Source organism: Parus major, chromosome 18, assembly GCF_001522545.3.
Source record: "Parus major isolate Abel chromosome 18, Parus_major1.1, whole genome shotgun sequence".
Taxonomy (NCBI): domain Eukaryota; kingdom Metazoa; phylum Chordata; class Aves; order Passeriformes; family Paridae; genus Parus; species Parus major.
The window spans coordinates 3,150,021-3,173,387 of record NC_031786.1 but is presented as its reverse complement, the minus strand read 5'-3'; the positions used below and the strand labels follow the sequence as shown (position 1 = coordinate 3,173,387).

At 44.6% G+C, this 23,367-nt stretch overlaps 2 protein-coding genes across 8 annotated transcripts in view; one reads left to right on the top strand and one right to left on the bottom strand.

Annotated features, from left to right (window-relative positions):
* Positions 1-7,479, top strand: part of HELZ (helicase with zinc finger) — an 85,564-nt gene extending 78,085 nt beyond the window's left edge. For 5 of the 7 annotated variants that reach the window (XM_015645424.1, XM_015645422.1, XM_015645426.1 and 2 more), the window contains 2 exons: positions 1,480-1,729; positions 4,827-7,479. In XM_015645424.1, the coding sequence (XP_015500910.1) occupies positions 1,480-1,729; positions 4,827-5,158 (582 nt within the window). In that variant the 3' untranslated portion in view covers positions 5,159-7,479. The remainder of the gene's footprint in view (positions 1-1,479; positions 1,730-4,826) is intronic. The other 2 variants (XM_015645425.1, XM_015645423.1) reach the window with 1 other exon arrangement.
* Positions 7,480-14,353: 6,874 nt separating this feature from the next.
* Positions 14,354-22,904, bottom strand: CACNG1 (calcium voltage-gated channel auxiliary subunit gamma 1). Its single transcript, XM_015645447.3, has 4 exons — positions 22,497-22,904; positions 17,581-17,655; positions 15,348-15,485; positions 14,354-14,624 (listed from the first exon to the last, which is right to left on the bottom strand). The coding sequence occupies exons 1-4, from the start codon at positions 22,735-22,737 to the stop codon at positions 14,398-14,400; spliced, it is 681 nt and encodes a 226-aa protein (XP_015500933.1). The 5' UTR covers positions 22,738-22,904; the 3' UTR covers positions 14,354-14,397.
* Between the last annotated feature and the right edge of the window lie 463 nt (positions 22,905-23,367).

Here is a 23,367-nt window from a genome sequence, read left to right as displayed (position 1 = left end):
GTGACAGAAATGCCAAATGCAGTAAAAGTGTTAAAAGACAGAGACTTGCTTATAAACTTTCCAAAACTGCTGCTGCAGCTGGTAGGTAGAACTGAATGCACAAAGAAATCAAAAGGGGGTTTTAGGTGTGTTTTTAACAGACGTCCCTCAGACAAGGCTCTTGTCAGGGCAGATTTCTTGACTTTTGGTATCCTTACTAAATCCTCAATCACTATTTATAAAGCTGTTAATTGACTTGATACTTGAAAGCTTTTGCATGTGTTTAGTCAAACCAGATCTGAACTGCACATCAAAGGGAATACTGGAGTTATTCTGTCTGGTTCTCTACTTGCAAGTGTCCAGAACTTTGATAAATTCCTGATTGCTTACCAAAATAGCCCTTTTAAACTCAGTGAATGTATACTTTTTGGGTTGATTTGGGCACTTATGAATTTTGTTTGTTTGTTTTTGTTGTTGTTGAATTTTCTTAGGGGAGTGGATTGTCAGGATATCGAAGTGTTGATCCCTTCAGTGTGGTGACTGAAATAAGATATAACAGTTTCCTTTCATCACTTTTCCCCCCTATTTTTTGTAGATGATATATTAACAATAGTTGGACTCTGCAAGCAAGTTATTTGAATTTTGTTCAGCTAATTTCTTGTGACATTTCATTAGAATGGTTTTTTTCCTGTTTACCAAGTCTAGATTTACCTGTATGACTTTTCTGTTATTGGTGTTCTTGTTAGTCAGTGCAGATGGGAGTAAATACTGTATTTATTGTTAAGAATAAACTGCAATAAAACAGACTTGCTTTGAATCTTGAGAAAGCTTAGAGGGCCCTTAAATCTGAACTCTTGAAGCCCACAGGTTAATTGATGGAGCTCCTGCCATTTTCATCTACATGATCTACAGGGTTTATGGAAGCAAGTAATTTCTGTGGCTTCAGATAAAATTCTCTGCATTATTTCTCCTGAGGGCACTCTCTTCTCTAGAGCATTTGTTTTGTATGTACAAAATCCAGTATACAAATGTATCCTGCTTCCCCAGATCCTGGTGTACAAGTCAGTAACTCATCCTTTGGAAAAGGAAAAGCCATTTTTTTCCTGACTGTGTTGTAAGAACATTCTTTCCTTGCTTTTGTGTTTCTGTGCTTCCTTTGCTTCATGTGTAAATGCTGGGTACCTTCCTCCTCACTGTGTGATCAAACTCCCATGTAGGAGTGGGAGATGTAAAGGTTGATAAGAATGAAGACATCTCAGGTGATGTTCTTTGCACTTTCTTGGAAATTCTCTATTTTACGTGATGAAAATACATTATCAGTGACTGCAGTATACAACATATAACTTGAAATGTATTAGGTTTTTTTAAATGTGAAGAACTGGGTTTTTTTTGGTAGGACATTTCAGGGAAAGTATTGAATGGGAAAATAGTATTGGATTCATACAGTTGAATCAAAAGAGCAAAAGGCTATTTTATAGTTTGTTTTTTTTTTGTTCACAGTATGAACCAAGAGGACCAGGCAGGCCGTTGTACCAAAGAAGAATTTCCTCTAGTTCAGTCCAGGCTTGTTCTGAAGAATTAAACACTCCTCAAGACAGTCTTGGTCAGTGTAAAGAGCTTCAGGACCACAGTAACCAGTCATCATTCAACTACTCCTCCCCTGAGCTGTGGGTGAACTCCTCCTCTGCCCCGTACCCAAACATTCCATGCAACGGAGCCAGCAGAGCCGTTCCACCCCGGGAGCTGCTAGGTGGGTACAGCAGTACTTCTTTCCCAGAACCAGTTAAAGCAAAGATTTTTGAAGTATTTGTTGCTTCACTTGTTATAGGTTTGCTTGGAATAATCCCATTTCTTGTTAACATCCTGCTCTTCAGCTAAAAAAAGCAGTGTTGCTTCTTAGTCTCCTCCAAAAGCTCCACTAAGCCCAGACAGTCTCTTACAGTGGCTTCAAGTGCACCTGAATTTGTGCTGGAGGGAGCTAAGGTGACTGGTGGGATTTATTTGCAAGATAGATTATTTGTTTCCAGAATCAGTGATATTTTGTGTTGGTATTACAGTCTGAGGGAGCAAGACATAAACTGAATTAGTGCTCTCAGCGTTTCTCTAGTAAATTCTGGTACTTCATCAAAGGAGTGACGGGTTTAAATTCTCTCTCACCGTGGAAGAATCTCAGTGGAATGTGGCTTCCCTGGTGGTAGCAGCAGTGCTGATTGATTGAGCAGACAGAAACTAAATTAACTTTTCAGAGATGACAAAAAGCTGCAAGGAGAGAGCTGGAGCAGTCCAACTACTCTTCTTCTGTTCTCCGTATTTCTTGTGTTTATGAAAAACAGAATTACCAGGATAGTACAGTTTCCTCCCTGTGATTTTGCTTTAAGAATTTGCAGTGGTAATTTAAAAACAAAATTAATAAAAATGCAAACAGTATTTCAGCATGGATATTAAAACTACTTAATAATGTAGAAAAATATTTATAAGCTGGTTTTATTGGCCTTAAAAGATTTAATTGCTTTTCACCAAACTTCATAAACGTGAAACATCTTGTAATTTCATAGTAATTCTGAAGTAGGAACATGCAGTGTAGAATGAATGAGAAAATCTCTTTATATCAGTGACAGCACTCAAGAATGAAATTCCTAATGTGCCTTTTAATTTCCAAAATGTGAAAATGTTATTTTGGAAGCCCGTATTTATGGCAACATCTTTCATGCAAAGTTCAAAACTTCAAGCTCAGGGCACCTCCTTCAATCTATTTCTATTTTTACTGAAAATCAAGGAGCTGAATGCACAGTATTATGTGACATTCATCACTGAATTGCTCACACAGAGTTGCTCTCCAGACTCTGTGGTTATCTGAGAGGAGCTCAGGAGCTCTGGCATGTTTATGTTGGGATCAGCCAGTCCCACATTTCTTTGCTTTAATGAAAAGCTTGAGAACCTGTTTTTGAGTAAAGTCCTTGTCAAGGGCAGATGTGCATGTAAAAAGTACCATATACACACATTTGCTGTCAAATACTAAATTCTAAGTGAAAATATCAAGTTCTCACTGGTAACTGCATTTGCAATGAAATGTTTTTATTGTAGTTAAGCATGGTTTCTGTTTTGTCAATACATGTATATGAAACAGAGCCCTGTATCTAATGGTTCATGCAAACACATCTCCATTTTATGGCTGCAGTGGCTTTCCACATTTACAGCTCACTGCCTGTGATCATATTTACAGCCCAAATGTGTTTTATAGAGCTAAGGGTTAATGACCAGTAACTGCAGTGTTCTCGTTACTGTTGGTTTTTATCTGTGAAATAAAACCCTGTGGGAATGTGATGCTGTGAAAGTCCTGTGCCTGTTTTTGTTGCCTGGGAGGGAGTGGCCCTGACTCCAGACTGTTGAAGGGCTCTCCTGCACATCAGGAGTGCCTGTGGCACCAGTGTTGGGTTGGATCAGGAGGGATTTATGGAGCACAGGGAGAGCTGCTGTCAATTGCTCAGGGTTGTTCTATGCAGGCACTTCCCAAAATTGGAATTTGATATGCATTGCTTTTTCTGGTGATGGAAAGAAAATGATTTAGGTTCTTATTCAAGATGTGTATTTCGTATTTTTCCTTCTGTTAGACACCTCTACCACACACAGCTTTCACCTCTGGTCCTGCTTGTCATTACTTGTCTTCTCTTGAGTGCTGTGGTTATTTTGGGAGGTTTTTTTGCTCGTGTTCTGGGTTGTTTGTTTTTTGTTGAATCATAGCAACCCTAGCAAAATTGCTTTACTTGTGTTCTTTCCAGACCCATTCTTCTATGGGCTGGTTCTGGGTTTGTTTTTTTGGTTTTATTTTTTAAGTGCTCTATAAAAAGCAGAAGCCTGTGTGTGACCCTTCCAGGGAGAAACTTTGTTTTTCTACTTTTGCAGTCATTTGGTGGTACATTTTTGTACATGCACTTTAAAAGTAACATTATATGATTAAAGACTGAAATAATTACAGGATATATCTGTTGCCCAGTTCCTAGACTATTTCAGATAGAACATGGAGCTGTGTTTCAGTGTAGTGTCTCTCTAGCTGTGCAAGACAGTAGAATTCTCCAGACAAAAGTAAGGGACCTCATTAGGATTCAGGAAATTCACTTGAAAGCAGTTTTATACCTATGGTTTAAAGCACCATTTTTTCTGATAGTTACAGGAGTTGTTAAATGTGGAGCAAGAACATATCAATTAGCAGGAATGCATTCAGCCTGAAATACCAATAATTAGTTGGTTGGCATTCAGGACTCTGAATTGCTGTTGGAGAATGAATTATATATGGTGCTGTAAATTTTAATTTTAGCCTATTAAGCTGTAAAGCAAGAAGAATGAAATACTCTTTGTGCTGTCTCAGTGGATAAAGTGCTTAAATTAGAGTAGATCCCATTTGGGAGCAGCCTCCCTTCGGTGCACCCGGAGAATCCGCTGTGCGGAATTGCCGGTTTGGGGTTTCAGCTCTAGGGTGCAAACACACGGAGGATTTGTTTAGTAAAGTCAGTCTTGTGCTGCTGCTGAGTGATCCAAGAGTTGGGAATGAAGTTGGATGACTTCAAGGCCAGGTTGGACGGGGCTTGGAGCGTGCTGGTCTAGTGGAAGGTTCTCTGCCTGTGGCGGGGAATGGAGCGGGATGAGCTTTAAGATCCCTTCCAACCCAAGCCATCCTGGGATTGTGTCATTCTATGAGCTTCGTTTGCAGAGTGACTAACCACGGCAGATGGGTGGTGTGGGAGGAGGTTACCACAGGGGTGGTGGCAGCTCTGCCTTTGGGCTTGCTGCAGGTGGATTGGCTGAGTCAGAGCCCTTGGTTTGCTCCAACTCTGGTTTCTCCTTCGCAGCTCCGCCGAAGGCTGCCAAGCCCCCGGAGGAACACCTGAAGGGTGAGAACATCCAGCTCTCCAACTCCTTCAACTACAACGTGCTCCAGCATCTGGGCCAGTTCCCCCCTCTGATGCCCAACAAGCAGCTGGTGGAGTCCAACAGCAGCAGCCCCCAGCCCGCGGGCGGCACCAAACCCGTCATGTCCTACGCCAGCGCTCTGCGGGCTCCCCCCAAGCCCAAACCTCCTCCTGAGCAGACAAAAAAGAACAGCGACCCCCTGTCCTTGTTTCAGGAACTTAGCCTAGGTAGTTCATCAGGTAGCAATGGCTTTTACTCCTATTTTAAATAATCAGATTATTTTTTTTAGAGAGAATTTAATTTTTATTTGTGTCGGTAGATCTAAGATAGTTGGGGCTTCACCTGTAGTTGCAAATATTCCCTTTGTTTATATTGGTAAATATATCCTCACTTAATTGCTTTGCTGCTAGACTTGCAACTAATTTTTTTTTTTTTTTTTTAATTATATTCCATTATTTTGCATTTTTTGATGTGGGTCGGGTTTTTGGAAGCTTTTCTGTAGGAAGACACACACGTGTTATTTTTTAATTTGTGTAATGTTAATGATATGTTGCATTAAACTAGCAGCTGAGAGATTACCTGTACAACTTGAAAAAAAAAAGGAAAAAAAAAAAGGAAAAAGAAAAAAAAGGAAAAAAAAAAGTTTGTCTAAATTGTATTTAAGAAGATTGTAAGTAGCATTTACATTTATTCAATAACATTAGCATACTATGCTGGGTTTCTGTACCAGAAATGGCCAGTTAATGTAAAAAATGTATGTTATTTCTGCTTAAATTCATTTAATTTTTTTTTTTTTTTAATAAAGGTGCAGCATCTTCTAAATAATTTCAGTTTTATCAGCTTTTTTGTGAAGGGATGCTGCATTCTCAGACTTTTATAGTTTTAGATTCTGTATGATGTGGTATTGTATTTTCCATCCACTGTAGGGTAAAGTAAAGGCATTCTTTGCAGACACCTATGCCATTGTTTGGAAACATTCAGATAAAAGTATTGGTATACTTTAAAAAAATAATAAAAAAAATCGAAAAAAGTAGAAAAAAATTAACAAAAAAACCCAAAAAAACTCTACATTTTATTTTTGGACAAGCTAATAATATAAGCTTGTTTGAAAAGTTAATTTGATAGGTTTTTTAAATGAATCATGAAGCTGAAAATAAATTTTTAGGTATGTTGGTGCTTAGTAGATTTAATAACTATTTTAAAAAAAATGCGTGAATTTAGTAAAATACTTTTTTGTTTGTTTGTTTAATTTTTTTTTCCACTATGCATGTGTAAATGTTTGTAATCTGGCTTTTTCCTCCCCTCTTCTCCAGTGGTATAAAGAATTGTGCCGCTTTAATTTTTTTTTTTTTTTTTTTCCGGTAAAACTTTTGGTACATTATTTGATGTTTACATTAAAATGTGACATTATACAAGGAAATTCAGATATTTTGCTAACTGTTTTGTTTGAGGAACATCATTAAAGAAGAGATTTAATGTTTGTCAAAGCTGTATCCAAATTAATCTAAATCTTCTGGGGATCAGAGTGGTTACCAGGTTATTTATCTCCATGAACCTGGCCCTTAAGGAATCCAGTCCGAAAAATTAATTATGGGATATTTAAAAAAAAAAAAAAAAATTAAAGAAACAAATGTGAATGAAAATTCAGAGGATAAAAATTTTGTGGCTAAAGATTTCTGGTCTTGCACACTGTCCCTGCTTTGTGACTGGGGAGTTCCAGAGGGAGGTTGTAGAGTTTCTCCTTTATTTCTCCTTAATCCTCCTTTTACACTTGAAATAACTTTTAATCTGAGAACTGGTTTACAGGGATGAGCTGGGTGTAGTTCAGAATTCCTCCACTTATTACCTGCAAGAATTGAAATTACAGAGCTGTGAGAGGGCGATCTCAGATTTTTACAGCTGTCCATGGGACGCCTTCCTGGGGAGCAGTGGCTGCTGCTCTGTTCAATCACATTTTTGCTCTATTTACAATCAATCAGGTTCATTTCTTTTTGCATTTGACTTCATGTATTAAGGCAAGGGTCATTATGTAATGGGGTTGATTTAAACTCAGTACACTGCAGAGGTTTGCATATGAATTTTTTATTATAAATCTTTGCTGGTTTATGAGTCAGAAACTTATCTGAAAACCTTTTTCCTTATTTTTTGCTGTAAAGCAAAGCTCATGTAACTCCTTAATTTATTTCCTAATGTTATACCAAACAAACAATGCTGGGGAGGAGACAGCCCCTGCCAAGTTCTGCTCAGCACTTCAGCACAGGGCATGGAACCCAGACGACCCCAAAAACGAGGAGAGGCCAAATTCTGCAACCTTGAATCAAGCAAAGCTGCTGTTAAATGGGTTTTTGCCAAGATGCTGGCTGCAGGAATCAGTCCCTGGGAAATTCACTGCCAGAGCTGAGGTGGGCATCCAGTGGAGGGAGGAGCAGGACTGGCAGAGCAGAGCTGGGGATCCAAAGCACTTCACATCCCCAAGTCAGCATTTTGTAATTTCAGGGGTTTCAAAGTCACTCAGTTCTATGGAGCAGCCTTTTGATTCTGTTCACCATTTAATATTGAATATTAAACTAATAAACATCACTTGTTAATTTACTGCTATCTGTCGATCAGTTAAGGGGGGAGATGGTCTCATCTCACCACATTTTATTCTATTTTACACTGGTATTTTATCTACACTGAAAATATTACAGATAAAATCCCATTTTCTCTCTTGAGTTAGAATTTCAGTTCTTTAATTCTATGAAAACCCCAGCTGGTTTTGGTGCTAAATTTTCATAAGTGCTCTCACCCAGGAATTTGAGGATGATAGAGATGATCTGACTTAACAGCTTTGATATGAATCATTTGGATTTCTAAGAGTTAGGTTTTTTTAAAAATATTATATTTTTTTGAAATGTTTTGTCTGACCATTGTATGTCACATATACAACCCTGAGTGAGATCTTTGGTTTTTGGAGCCAATTATCCAATGTTTATTGAAGTCATGTTTAGAAACCCCAAAACTGTATTTTTAACTCTCCTAGGGCTTCAATCAAACTCTTATTAAAATGAAATTAAGCTTTACAGATGGCTCCAGTGGGCACTGCTCAGGCTGCACTGTAAATATGGACCTGTTGCAATTACAGGGAAAATTCAAAATTGAGTTTATGTAAATTATCTCAATTTGGGGGAAATGAGTGGAGGCTGGGGCACATGCACCAACTAGGTATGTGGTTCCTTGACATTTTTATGCTTCAGTTAGTGCCAAATCCCATGCTCCTTGTCCAGGAATAAACTCCCCATTATTGTCTGTAGAGAATTTGAATGACAGATCTAAATTTAGTAAGCTTGTATTTGATAACAAAAATAATTTCTGGTTTTGTTTTCTTTAATTCCAGTTTTTGATGAGAAAAATCTGGATGCCTTATGGGAGGTTGTCAGGGTGGTGATAAGAACTAATGAAGAATGAAGGGAAAGATTTAAAGAAATAAATTATTTGGATTCTAATAAAAAATAATAATTTTTTTTTTTTTGCAATTCAGTTACAGCCTTCACCCTTTAAAAAGCCACTTAGTGAATGCAGCTGGCATGTTTTTGTGGGTGTAGTTGAGGACTGAGTTCTTATGAAACCGTGAGCTTTCCACTTGGCCATCCTAGGTCAGGAGCAGCCGGAGGTGCTGCCACTCCACGGCGAGCTCAGCCTGACCTGGAGCTGATTGTGAGGTAAAATTCACACCTCCTGAGGCTGCAGGAGCTGCTCCTGCTGTCCTGCCTCATCTGGGCTATGCCATGGCACGTGGCTGTGCTTGTCCCCAGCCTGGATTGCTCCTGGCCCTGCAGCCTGAAGGACCTGGCAGGCTCGGGCAGAGGTTTGGTGGCACATCCCTGTCTCTCCTTGGCAGTGCTGGGGACTCTCCACGCTGTGCTGGTGTCCTCTGAATGCCCTGCAGGGCACAGGGTGTCCCCAGGATGGCTTCAGTGTGTCTCAGGTGTGCCAGGCTCCTCAGAGTCCTGAGTGAGTCGTAGGGACAATTCCCCTCCGTCCCCCTTTGTGCTCACGTGGCAGCTCTGAATATTTCCACAAGACAGCTCAGAAATTGCTGTTTTGCATAAAGCTGGCAGGTTAGAACCAAGGCCCCAGCATCCATATTTTCTCCTGGAGGTTGTCATCTAATACAGATTGTCCTGAATTTTTAATTGTATGGGCTGTGGTGTTGCTGGCCCTTTGCAGGATGTGAGTCCTGCCACTGACTGCGAACCCTGTGAGTGCCGTTCCCTACTTTGATTAATTAATGTTTTGTTCCCAGATTTGTCAAGTTCAGCTGTTTTTTTTGCCGAGAACGTGCTCTATAAGCAGTTCTTTTGCTATGGATGTAGTACCTCAGTGCTATAAGTAGCACCAAGAGCAGTGTTTGACCACTCCAAATTTTCTTTTTAGACTGAACTCGGGCATATCAGAACCTGCACATTTCCAGGGCAGTGAGCCCACGATGCTTCGTGCCCTGCCCATATCATCCTTCAACTCATTTGTTTTGTTAGTTTTTAAAGGTTCTGGTTTTCCTAGAAAAACTGCAGACAATTAACTTGTCAAGACAGATGGTGATGATCTATGGTGCCTATAAAAATTTGCACATCGTATTCCTTGACATGAAATATGGGCTATTTCTGTTGGTGTAGCAATACTTGAGCCAGTCTCTTTTTGCTGGCTGTGTCAGGGAGCAAGGGCTGAATCCTTCTCAATTTGTTTTTTTTTCTTCCATTCAAGAGAAGTAACAGGATTTGCAGCAGCAGCAATGGAAATGTCAGTTCGGTGTGGGGGTTTTTTGGCAACTTTAGCTGAGAAATGTTGAGGAGTTCTTACCTCATTAAGGATTAATAGATGCTTCTGACAAATTACAGAATGCTTGGTGATATGAATTATCCAAGACTGGTTAAAAGATGTTGTCAGTCCCTTTTCCAGAAGACTTGGCTTCCTGCTGGAGGGTAAATACCTCAACAAGACCAGCTGTAAAGCCATTGAGGTGCTCCCAGTGAGACTGGTGATACTGGGCACGAAGCTGAGCCACAGCCCGGGGTGCAGCCTTGCCAAACACAATTGTGCTGCTGGTTCTGCTACACAGAAAAAAAATCCAGAATTCTGAGTTCATTCCCATCTCCGCATTTTTTTGAAGAAAGCAGCAAAGCAGCTCAGTGTCTGATGCAGAGTGGGGATCTGTGGTGTCTGCATGCCTTGAATTTATGTTCCATAGCTTCAGTGGAGCCCGAGCATCGATCAAGTGTGACAAAACAATGACAATCTCATCCTCTACTTCAGTCAAAACGAAGTTGTGACGCTGTTTTCTTGTCCCTTGGTGACAATGTAAAGGGGAAATAATTGGAATGGATGCTTTTAGAGCAGGTCCCACTGCTGTGTGTGTTTTATGGTACAGAGCAGCCTAATACTCCTGTAGTTAAGTTATAAAGTAATGCAGTGTTCCAAGGGGCTCTACTACTGTGGAGGACATTTTAAATTAAGTTCAGGCTGAGGTTTATTCTCTAACAGTGTCTGGCCATGGCCAGGTTGCTGGCATGTGACTGCCCAGCTGCAGCTCTGGATGGAGCCCAGGGGCTCTGTGTGAATCCCCAGGGCTGGCAGAGCTGCAAACTTCTCCTGACTCCTGTGTCAGGTGTGTTCCTCAAGAGCTGCCAGGCCCATGAGGAGGTGACCCTCAGGGATCTCACTGTAGGGGGGGAAATTCCCAGATCTTTGGGACTTCCTGGAAATCATTTCCACAGCTGTCAGGGTGAGGAGAAAAAGGTGATGGCCACAAGGAAGTCACAGAGTAGAAAGGGATCAGTGAAAACCAAAGTAAATTAATAAATATTTGTGCCTTTGTGAACTATGTTAGGGTGACCAAACACCCGAGCATCCTGCATGTGCTTGGACTAAAGGAGAAATAGGGGTGTGTGCCAGGATTTTGGGGTGAAATCCTCTCTCATGCACCCATCTGTGCTGCCTTGTGTGCTGAGCTCCTCTCCCCCCCCTCGCTGATGCTGAGCTGTGCCTGCAGAACCTGGTAGTAGATGAAGGGTGTTCAGGAGCTCAGCTTGCTGCTAAACAGGCAGTTTTCTTCTTCAGGGTTGCTTGTCTGACACCTTTTCTGCACATTAAATTCACACAGCACAGCATTTAAAAACAAGGGAAGCAGATTCTCTCCACGCCTCACAGCAAATCTTACATAAACAAAAAACCTTCACGTCTTCTGTTGCGTTGACTGTGATTTAACACTTGGGCCGAGTGGAGCAGCCCAAATCTCAGCACTTGACTTGGGCAGTGCCCTGGGGCACCTCTCTGTGCCTGTCTGGGGAGGGGACAGGCACTGGTGTTGGATTAGGAGGTGCCTGTGACTGAAGGTGTCCGTGGGTCTGGCTGTGGCAGGGACAATGCTCAGGATTTTCTGGTGGTTGTTCCTTATTCTGCAAACGGATTTACCTCTCCCTCTCTCTGATGCCTGTTTCCCACTCAGTTCTTTGGCTGTGTCCCAAACCAGGAGTGCTCTTGGTGGGTGTGTAGCAGCCAGGTTCCCATCCCTGTTTGGCTCCGGTGACTCCCTGCTGGTGAGGACATTTCCTTCACATTTTCACGGTACATTCCTGAGGTTCTGGTGGCTCTTGCTGTTTGCTCAGCTGAGAGAATGAAAACTGAAACTGGTTACAGCTCCCCCCTCTAACATTATATTCCTTTTCCTTTATGAAGGCCAATTACTTTTATTAACTCTCTTAAAACACATTATCAGCTCTCTGGCAGAACAAACCTGCTGCAGGAGCAGAGCCCTTCCCACCGTGAATACCAATGACCGATTTAATGGACGGGTCCCTCTTCAGCAGTTCTTAATATCTGGAAGAAGAAAAATGAAGTTACCCACGTGCTTCTCAGTCTGGCAGGGATCATACAGAACAGGGAATGATCACAAAGCCTCAGCCTGGAGCAGAAAGAGAATAAACTCAGTGAGTCTTAAGGGCTTTAGGAGGCATCTGGCTGTGGGTGTAGGATCTCGGTGCTGTGAGCTGTGTGTTTTCTCTGCCTCGTGAGTAAAGTGATCTCAGAGAGGCTGTAAAACCTTGGGTCCAGGCCAAGGCCCAGCACTCACCAGGAATCTTTCCACTGCCCTCACTGGGGCTTGGATGAAGCGTGTGAGGAGTGTGCAGGAGATGGGTGAGACCTTCCAGGGTGTGTTTATCTGAAATGTGCACGTCTTGCTCTTGAATATCAGGAATGGAACTAAGCAGCATCTTGGCTGGGCAAAAAGTTGGCCCATCAGCATAAGAACCCAGTTAGAAATGACTTTCTCCCAGCAGAGGTATTGAAAGAGAGGGATGGCACTTCAGGAAAGATGTGCATGGGTGAAGGGCTTCCCAGGGATGCAGGACGTGCCACTGCTCTGTGTGGGGTGATGAGCTCAGACCTCTGTCCCCAAACCTTGCTTATCTCAACCCATGGCATGTCTGAGGTGATGATGATGATGGCTGAGCTGGGAATGCTGTTGTTCCTTCCAGCTGTTCTGTTTAATCTTTGCTGTGTTGGTTTGGATGTCCCAACCCAGGATCTACCACCCCAGTGGTCACACCGACTACTTTTCCCTGTTGTTGCATGTAAAGGTTCTCCCTAGAAACTAGCCTCTGTTTTCCTGAACAATGAAAATGCAAATTCAGGATGTCAGCTCTGTACCCAAAAATAAGGTTTCAAAACCATTTAGCATTTCAGAGTGGTTCTGTGACAACGTGAAGACTTGCAGTTGTCTCTCATGATGAGAGACAGGCAGAGCTCCTCAGCTCACACTCAGATCTGAGCACCAATGAGTGTTTTATCCCAAAACTTTATAATATATGTGTTATTTGTAGTGCTTTTCAACTTCAAAGAGCTTGGAAAACATTAATGCAACTTCACAAAAGGCTTCTGTTCTAGCTGCCACTCTGCTGATGGGGAAAATGGAGATGAGCCTGAGTCTGGCTGGGGCTCAGCCTTGACAGTGGGGCCGAGGGCAGCCCCTCGAGCCTGCATGGAACTGCTGCAGAATTTCTGCAAATGTTTGAACATGCCATGATTTCAGACCTCTTCCAACTGGCCAGAGAGTCTTCTGTTAGGAATTCTGTTTTTCTTTAGGGTTGTGGACAGCTAAACACAAGGGAAGAGCACTTTGGTTCCCCTTTCTCCTGATTTTTAAATTATAGGGTGAAAAGAGTACCCTGTAAGCCACATACTTTTTCTTGCTTGGGGGGAAAATGCTGAGCAGATTCTGAAAACTGAACTGTAAAAAACGAAAGACAAAAAAAGAAGAAACCTCCCACCTCTTGGTGCTGGGGCACTGTGAGGATGAAAAGGGCTTGGCTGGAGGGGCTGGGGGATCATGTGTGGCTGGGGGACCCCCAGTGCTGCTGATGGATTGGGGGACCCCCGGCCCCCAAAGTGCTTCAGGCTGAGCCCTGCAGGTTCTGAGCAGCAAAGCAGCGCCTGCAGCATCCCCCAGCACTGCCTGGGCTCTGCGATTCTGCAGCAGTGAGGCGTTCTCAGGGCTGCCTCTCCCAGCTCTTCCAGGCAGAATCCTTTCCCTCTCAGCAGCTGCTTCCGAGGATTTTCCCTGAGATGCAGCTTTGTGCACACACGTGCAGTGAGCAAAGCAGGGTGCTCTTAAAAATCCCCTCCCGGGGAGGAAATGAGAGCTCGGTGCAGCAGCCACCAGCCAGCCCTGCTGCCATCGTGGACCTGGCAGAGTCTGATGGGCCAAGTGATTCATCCATCAAAATAATTTCCCAGAAAATCGTGCTACTGGAAGATGATGGTTTTTATTAAAGGAAAATATCACTCTTCATGTTCAGTACTTCTTGGCTTCACCACTGAAGCTTAAGCAAAACACAAGACTCTGTTTTGTGGGGTTTTACGCTTGATTTAAAAGAATGGAACTGCAGAGTGTAAATTTGGAGGGGGGATTTTTATCCCAATGCTACGCAAAGTTCTGTTTTTTATCAAATGCTAACATTTTAATAGATGAGCATAAGGATCTCCAACTTACCCTGGGGAAACAAGCTAACCCTTCTGAGGGAAGGAGAGGCATAAATGGGGACATTGACTCCCCAGAGAGTGTCTCTCTGACCAAGTAAGGTATAAAAGCCTGATATCCCTCATGGATCTATGCCCAACTACACCAAACATCTTCTCTATAACAAAACTGTCTCCTCTGTGGCCCGAGCTGTCTCAGACACAGATTTCCCCTCAACTGCATCAGCACAGGGCACAGAGCAGCACCATTCACAGACACCCATGATGGTGTTGAGTGGTCTTTCTGCTTTTTTAAAAAAAGAAAAAAAAGAATCAAAAAAGAGAAAGGGAAAAAAAGAGAGGAAAAGAAAAAGAAAGCAACGATTGCAATCGGACCTTGGTTCAGTAAATGCCTCAAGTGATGGAGCACGCATTGTGTAGAGAGACACGGACATTTAAAAAAATACAAATCTTTTCAGAGCACTTTCTGGGTATTTTTTATGGGTGCAGGGAACATCAGTGTTCTGGTTCTGCATCCATGCAGGTCTCCCAGGGGTTCTGGGGGAAGCGGGGCAGCGCGATGAGGAGGAGAGCGATGCCGCAGACGAAGAGCAGCACAAAGGAGGCGCAGGCACAGGCGAAGGACCAGGAGTAACTGTACTTGATCCAGGCTGTCTCCTTGCTGTCAATCATCCTCTTCACGGATTGTCTCATGACTTCAACAGAGATGATGATGCAGAGACCTGAAGGAAGATAGGAGCAGTGGGTTGAATAACCAGCTGTCAATTTTTCATCCCTAATTAACCGCCTCATCTGTTGTTTTGCATACAGGAGCTGCAGTGAGATTCACAGGTGAGTCACTGACTTCAGGGTTTGAAGGAACCAGTGCTCAGAACTGCCAGGAGCTCTGCCATAACTGAGGTCAGCCACACTTGTTGAGTGGGATCTTTTAGGCAGGCTTGGATGGGAAATGCAAAGTGGAGGAGGAATAATTGCATTCCCTGGGGAGCTTTTTCAGAGGTTGAGGAAGGTTTTGTATTGAGGTGACAATTTGCACCTCTGTCTTTTGCTCATTGTGGCATGTCAGAGTATTCCTGGTTCATGTACAAGTGCAGTCTTCGTGTGTTTGGGAGACAGTTGTGTATTTTGGGCCTGGATTAGCCAGGTTTTGTTGGTTTGTAACTTAATAAATGAGATAGAATATTATGTGTCCCTGGTTCAGACTGGGACTGGCAGTGAATAAGCTAAAAGGGAGTGAATATACTCTCAAAGGGCATTGGAGAAAACACAGACCAGCTGCTGAACAAGACATTCCCACACCACACAGGGACCTGTAGTCTTGAGGCCAGGAAGAAAATGCTTTCAGGGCATTTTCAGAAGTGTCTCTGTCCCCTTGGGCTCTATCTTAAATTTCTCTGTGTTGTCCTATGAACCAAGTGCAGAAATGTGAGCAGCCCTCCTCGTACCTGCGAAGGTGTAGAACATGGATGCTGGCTTCAGCAGATAATCCCTCTTCTTCCTGAAGGACAGGAGGACGCAGATCGTCCCGATGATCGCAAAGCCAACGCTGAAGATGGCAATGGCTGCAGCTGAAATGCTGTACTCTGCCAAAGGAATAAAAATCACCAAAAATGACATGGTGTGCACATTCTGAGCCCCTGCCATCAGCTGTGGGGACGTTGCAGTAGCTCACTCTGAGAACTGCACCCCTGATGCTGGGGCGAGGTGCCTTTGGTGAATTATTTCCCTCAAGTGAAAACAGGGGAAAGTATTGGCCATGTAGCTTTTGAATGTTAAGGGTATAAAAGCAGAGCAGAAAGGGGAAAATGCTTTCTGAACACCCCCTGAGATAACCCTGGGCACCTTTGCTCATCAGCTCACCTGTATGGGGCTGCTGGAGTGCCGGGCTGGAGCCGCTTGGGCTCTGCCATGGAAATGTTATTGTCAAAGCCTTGCTGGGCTCTGTGCTCTCATCCCTTCCATCACCCCACCCTCTGCTCCCAGAGTAAACAGACATTTCTCTGCTACTTTTATTCCACTCTTCCTGCAGGGCCCTGGTCCGTGCTGGTGCTGTCCCAGTGCCTGGAGAGCCGAGTGCTGCGTGGGCTCAGCCCCCGAGCGGGCAGAGCTGGGGGAGAAGGGTTTGCACAGCTCGTTTTTATTGCTTTGCCTTTACAACAGTGATTCCCAGCTCTGTGAAAAGCCAGATTCTTCAGAGCATGGGATTAAACCCTCCTCAGAAGTCCTGGTTTTTGCTAAGCCATGTGCTGGACTCTTCCCCCAGCCCAGCACTGCTCAGTGCCTGGGTGGAGGGGGAGAGTTGCTAATTGAGTAATTCAAGCCTTCATTTGCATGTTGTGTTCGTTTTCAGATTAGTTTAATATTTAACACATGTAGCCATGCATGAACATCACACTGCCTGATGATATTTGCCTTTCAAGCCATTAAAAAAAAATATCTCCCAGGCAAAATCATGAAGAATTTTTTTGCCTATTACTAATTAGCTCCCATCCAAATGAGCTATTTCTGTGAAGGGGAACAGCAGATCACTCTTTGTTCTCAGTGCTTTTCATATCACTGTTTTATTATAATTTTCTAAATGTTTCTTTTTTCTCTGTGCTGGAACTGCCTGAAAGTGTTCATTTCATTGTAAAATCTTTTGCTGGGCTTAAGAATTTTCTTTTTGCCCCAAAGAAAAGAAGTTCTTCCTGAATTATAATTTTTTTTTCTGAAGAAGTTCTTCCTGATTTTTTTCCTGCATTGCCCTGAAGGCATTGGGTGCATTTTGAAGATCAGGTGGCTGGATCAGATAGCAGAAAAGTGAGCAAAAACAGGTGACTCAGATATCTGCTTTTCTATCCAGTTAAAATTCCTTTCTTTCCTGTCTTAGGAAGCTACTTTTTTAGGGAACCTGTCTTCAGGGTTTTCCACCATTATAATTTCCACTAGAAGCAAAGCAGATTAATACATGTAATGTATTCAATGGCTCATATGTTGTAAAAATGTTGTGTTGCAAACTATGAAGGAGTTTGTCCCCAAAGAGAGGCTGAGAAAGAGAGAGGAGAGTGTTAGGGGAGCCCTCAAAATATTTGGACTTATTAAAAATGTGAAATTTGTCCATGAAAGACAATTTTGCTGTAAACACTGACAGTTCATGTCTTTGTAGGATCCCTGTTCCTTCCATTCATCGATCGCTCTATTTTTTACATGACTTTCATATAAAATCAATATGAAGCATAAAATTCCTAATGGTCTTCAGAGAGCCTCTGCACTTCTTTTCAGGGTCAAGACTCTGCTTGGGGTATGATTTATTCATTTAGGTTTTATTAATATCTTCCTCTTCAGTGGCAAAGGCTGAGTGTCACAGATAGTGCCGATGTTGTAAAGCCATTTTTATGCTGGAAGGACTTTTTTCAGTTTTCCTGGGTATTGACATTGTTATATATTTGTGGGACAACTTATGTAAAATCATGTTTATGGGTGTGATCATATATAAAAATAATTGTCCCCAGGACACTGGGATTTGACCTTGTCCAGGGCATTTTCCACATTTTTCCCAGCTGATGGTGCCTGTTAGAAATTCTGCTGCTTTCAGTGGAAGCAGGGCTGAACCCCTCATTTTGGGGACCCCTTTCCATTAGATCTTGTGTGCTCATCTCTTCATACAACATTAGAAAAATATTTTGGAATCATTCTTACCTTTCTGGGTGGTTACTTCAAATATCTCTGAGGTCTCTCCTGGCGTGAAGTGCTTGAAGTAGGAGCAGTTGTGGTCTAAAAGTGAAAAAAAAATCAATTTTGTGCTCTTGGAAGCCTCTGATAAAATGTAGTAAAACTGAATTAACTTTTTATTGATGTACCAAACTTGTAGTGGTTTTGAGGCTCCCTACTCTTGGTGATACTGAGGAACTGGAGTTGGATCTGATTTCCCTGGGAGCAGATGAGGACTCCAGGCTCCAGCACGGACAAAGCTGAAGTCCCTCTGATACCTTTTGTATCCCTCTCAGAGCTGATTGCTCTTCTGTTAAAAATATGAATTACAGATGATTTTTCTCGTTCTGTCTTTGGCCATGTCACGTTTCTGCCTCTCGGTGTTGCAGCATTTCCTGGGGATGGGACCTGCTGTGCCCACAGCTGAGCTGGCAGCTCCAACCCACCCACAGTGGCATCACCCCAGCGGGGTTTGGTGACCTTGGAGTGCAAACAGGGAGGATGGAGTGTCCTCATCCACCTTTCCCTCCTGGCTCTTCCCTTCTGCAGCTCCCAGATCCCTGTGTGGCAGTGGGGGGGATTTGCTGCAGGCAGGAGGTTTGCTGATCTGGGGGTCCCAGAGATGAGGCTGCTGCAATGCAGCAAAGCACATGGTGTTTTACTAAAATAGGAATGCTAAGAGCTTTTTTATTTTTTTTTTTTGCTGTCAGTAAAAAAGGAACAAAGCAAAGAAGACCAAAGCTTTTTGAAGCCCAAGCAGTTGCCCAGGGAAGGGAAGGCCATATGAGCCAAGGGCAAAGAGGTTCTCATGCAGGGCTTTATCCAAGTTTGATCCCATCAGAGCAGCCTATTAAGTTAATTTGACAAGACAGCAGAGTTAGATAGAGGGAGCTTTATGAAGTTCCTCTGTCTGGACCTCACATGAGCACCGTGCCAGGCACGGGGTGCTTGTAGGGGGGTTGAGAAGGATCAGGATTGTGGGACAGGAGGAGATGGGGACGAGGGAAGTTGTTAGCTGATGGCCACGATCCTTTTTCCTCTCTGCCTGGTGAGGGTGACCTGGGGGAACAATGTCACTGCTGTCAGCAGACCCACAGGAGACTCCAGCCTCGGCCTCCCAGCGGGATGGGAAGGGTCTGCTGAGGACCTGCTGACTCGGAGCTTTGGCAGCAGCAGCAGGGTAAGGGTGGAGGGTGTTCTTGCTATTTATAACTGATTTAATTGAGGGTTTGAAGGGGTGTGGAGCTGGGAGAACAGTTGCTCGCCAGGAATTTGGCTGGAAGGGTGCAGTGGTGGGGACGTGCTGAGCTCCAGCCCTGACTGCTCCGTCCTGCTGAGCTGGGCTGGGGGGACACGCTCAGCACCTGCCCCAGCAGCCCTGCAGCACCCAGGGGGCTCCCAAGGGGCCAGGAAACAGAGCCAAGGCTGCCTGAAACCCAAAAATAGGGGCCCCTTCCCTTAGGGACATCTCTTTTGTTAAATAACGGAGTTAGCACCAGCTTCCAGAAGATGCTGGGAGGAAGCCTGGGAGAAGTTGTGGCCCTCTCCACATCCAGGCTGGGACAGGTTGCTTCAGGACAGGGTGAAGCCTGAGCCAGGCAAGGTGCAGGACCATGCAGGGCCTGCTGTGGGTTTCTGCCTGTGAGCATTTCAGTGGTTCCTTACAGCATTAATTGTTCTGGCAGAAGATCCCTGTGTTCTACCTGTTGGTTCTTGTGGGTTTTTTTCCGTCATGTAAATGGTGGCTGCTGGAGTTAGTGACTCAGGGAGGATTTATTTTCCCTCTCCCAGGAGATAGGTAATTGCAAAGCAGCGGTTTTGGGCCTGTTAGGGGAAGATTCCTTCGAGACACTCTTATCTACTTAAGTTTATAAGCTGACTTTTATTTCATCTGCAGGTTCTCCTTGCTGGAGACAAGGTTAATGTTCAGCTCTGGCATCTCCTGACCTGTTCTTTATTATCCTTGCAAATGACTGGAAGAAATACATTTGATCTCAGCCCTCTGTGACTCTAATTGTGGATTTTGAGCCTCAAAGTAGTGGTTGTGTGCCTCCACCGGCAACTCAGTGGTGGCTGAGGCTGAGCATTGTGTCTGGGACACTTTATTTTGGGATTGTTTGGTTCAGCTTTTCATTAATTCTCTAAAAAGCCTAAACTCAAAGGAGCCCCCAGGTGTGCAGTACAAATGTGGAGGTATCCAGACTTGGTGTGGTGGGGAGCACAGCACAGCTCTGTGTCCACTGCAGGGGAACCAAACCAGTCCAGTCCACCCTCCATCCCCACACACCTTCCAGAGTGGACTTGTCTGCAGGAGATGGAGCTGCCTCTGTCCCTTGTGGCCCTTAGCAAAGCTCTGCCAATGTATGATAAAAGGGGTCAGCACACAAGTGGTTTTGGAAAATCCTGGCTTTTAGTGTGGGGTTTCCCCTTGTGATGAGTTTGGGAGACAGGACCTTAGAGGAGGTGTTGAGGTGAGGGCTGAGCCATGGAGGGGGCCAGGCCCTGAGCTCTTTGATACACACAGAGTTTTGGAGATGGTCTCTCCAAGCAGTTCAATTTCACAGCTGCCCTGCAGGGTGAGTCCCCTGAAACACAGACAGCCCTGCTGACAACCCATTTGCTCGAGCACTTCTCCTCTCCAGTTGCCTGCACTCAGGTTCCTGTATTTACAAGGACCTGCTTCAGCTGTTGAACATCCCTGCTGCTGCCCAGATCACAGCAGCCACTTTTCAGGACAGCACCAGCACCAGAGTTACGGGCAGTGATGCTGAACTCCGTTTACAGCTGGTAGTAAAATGCTCTGGTGCCCACTGACCACAGTTAAAAATGTCTCAGTATTAATCTGAATTTGTCTGGTTTTAACAACCATCTCCCTGATTTTTTTATTTGTTACAGCAGGATGCTGAACCCTCTTCAATTTGTCAACACCCTTGGATGGGTGCTGTAAAATTTTAAAGCTCTGCCTAAATCACAGCCTGCTTTGTGGACTGCAAGCCAAGTCATCCTCCCCATTCTGCACTGTGCTGAGCTCAAAACCTAATAAATAACGTTAATCATGCCATCCATTTCCTCCACAGGGAGCGACTGGTAAATGGTTATTAATTCAGTGATAAATTCTGATGCCTCTTTCCCAGTCCTGGCAGTAATGTCTGGTTATATCTCATGATTTTCAGGAAAAGCAGCGCCTGCATCTGCTCTTTTACTGCGCGTTTGTTCATTCACATTTTCTCGGCTGCTGCAGCTTTCACAACCCTGGTGTTTCCCTGCCGACATCCCTTCCCAGAAGTGTGAAATCAATCTAACAGGAGCCTTGTGGCCACAGCCTCACTCAGCAGCCCCAGCCCCAGGGCTCTGCTCCCCTCCCCTGGCTCTGATCCTTTCCCAGCTAAAACAGGGATGAAGGTATTTATGTTATAATTGAGGTGCGAATTTCACCCTTTGGAACGTGATTATGACACAAGCTGTCATCCAAATTCCAAAATACCTTTAAAACCTGGATGAACCATCTCTGGTGTGGAGGACAGTCCAGCCCCTCCACAATTCCCAGTTATTCTGTGCCTGGTGGAATGCGGCGCTGGGATGTGATTCAACGTCCGTGCAAGCACATGCTGATGTCTGTCAAAGATAGTGGCTGCTTTCCTGTGCCCTGCCTGCGAATCTGCTTTGTGCAGACAGCTGGATATTTATGAGTTTTATATTTACCCCAGGGCCGTGCAGTTTTGCTGTTTATCCACTAATTTCTATTGTTTTTCCTTTTGTGGGAGTTCTCTGTGCGCGGGGGAAGGCGTGCAGCGAGGAATACGTCTCCAGGCACGTAAGTACCTTCCTGAGAGACATTAAGCATATGGATGACACACTCCCAAGTTTGGTTAGAGGCAGATCCACATGCTGAGGCTCAGCTCCTCTCTTCACAACATGTAATTTGGCCAAAGAGATAAAGAATTGCAGTAATACAGGCAATATACCGTCAGCCCAAGCAGGAAGATTTTTCACAGGAAATTTTCAAATATGTGTTAACATATATTTCATTTCAAGCAGTGAGTCTAACACGAAGGCAATCCTGTTATTTCTGTTCTGGAAAGCTTCCAGTACCCTATAAGCCTTCTAAAAAAGCAGCGTGGCTCAGTCACAGAGGCAGTGTATTAGTGCAAACGGCATGGATGTTGCTGACTTGGCAATCAGCAAAAACATAATGAGCTCCTTTAACCATGGGAATGGAGCAGCCTTCCCGGAAAGCTGCCGTGCCCACTGCCCTCCCCATCGATTGAACTGGAGGTGGAGACGTGTGTGGGAGCAGGTGCCTCTGGTCAGAGGTGAGGAGGCTCCCTAAGCCCTTGAGAAATTGATTTAAACTCCGTTTACGACTCTTTTTTTCTGGAAGCTGACAAACCATCCTGCAGGTCCCTCTGCCTGCCCTGCCCTGAGGAATGGCAGCTCAACACAGCAGTGTTGTGGATGGGCTGTTCCTCTGGGGTTATACGGATCTGGAAATCCTAAAGATCCAGCTCTGCTTGGTGGACCTGTAAATTCTCTCTTGCCTGCTGCTGTCAACATGCCTGTAGGACCCTTGGCTGGGGTTCAGCAGGATTCCCTCCATCTCAATCTCCCTGTGTGATTCCCCCATCCTCCTCCCCTTCTCCCCACGGTTGTTGCCGCATGGGAGACTCAAATATGGTCACAAACAGACCAGGGCAACACAGCAAAGCAGCCCCAGCAGGAGGGATGGCAACGAGGTGTTTGCACACCAACACGAGCACAGTCCCCTGCGCCCCATCCCCAACTCCGTGCCTGTTTTCCTTCTGCCGTGGGGGATGTGGAGCCTATTTTCCTTCGCTGTGTCCTCCAACCTCCTAAGCAAAGGCAGCTGAGAGTCCTGGTGCTTTCTCCCGTGCATGCTCACGTACCTCCTGGCAGGCTGATGGGCCCACAGATCCTCTCCTTGGCGCCTTGCTCCTGCATGAAAATCCTCTTGGTACAGAGTCTCCAGAGCCCGAAATGAGCCGCCTCGCAGGTGGTGGTGTTTTTCTCCAGGCTGGGGCTGAGCACGGCCCAGTGGTCAGTCACTACGGCTGCGAAGAGCAGTGAGATGCCCACCAGGATGACGGAGAACGTCAGCCGGACCTTCAGGGGTTTGCTCTCGTCCATCTCGCTCCGGACCGGCGCTCGCGGGGGATTCGCGAGGGCTCCCGAAATCCTGGCTCATCTGAGTGCCTGGAAATGTCAGTCCCGGGGCTGCAGGCAGCTGCTGGGCTGTGTCAGGAGGATCCCAACGCACAGCTCAGCTTTCGGCCCCGTCCCACCCGGGTTGTTTTGGATTCCCACGCCCGGCCGGGCGGGCGCTCGCCGGAGCGGCCGCAGCCGCCGCGCAGGGGCTGAGATCTCTTGACTTGCAGCATGCCCAGAAATAGGCATTAATAGGATGATTAACTTTTCAGCGAGGTTATAAAAACATCTGTGTTTATAATAGTGCTGGGCCTGGGCTCAGACTGATCCTAAACAGTTTAATAGCCCTGGAGCCCTCTCACCCCACGCCTCGCAGGAGCTCAGAGGTGGACGTGTCTCCAGAGCCCAGAACTGTGGCAGAAAGCGATAAAATAAGCCAACTAGTTAATTTTATTATTTATTTTTATTACAGCTATTTTTGTTTTAAGCTTTTATTACAGTAATTTTTATTTACCCTGAACTGTTGTGAGTAGTTGGGGTTTTTTGTACTGTCTGGTTTTTTTGATGTTTAGTTTTGTTTTGGTTTTGTTGTTAGGTTTTTTTGTGTCTTTT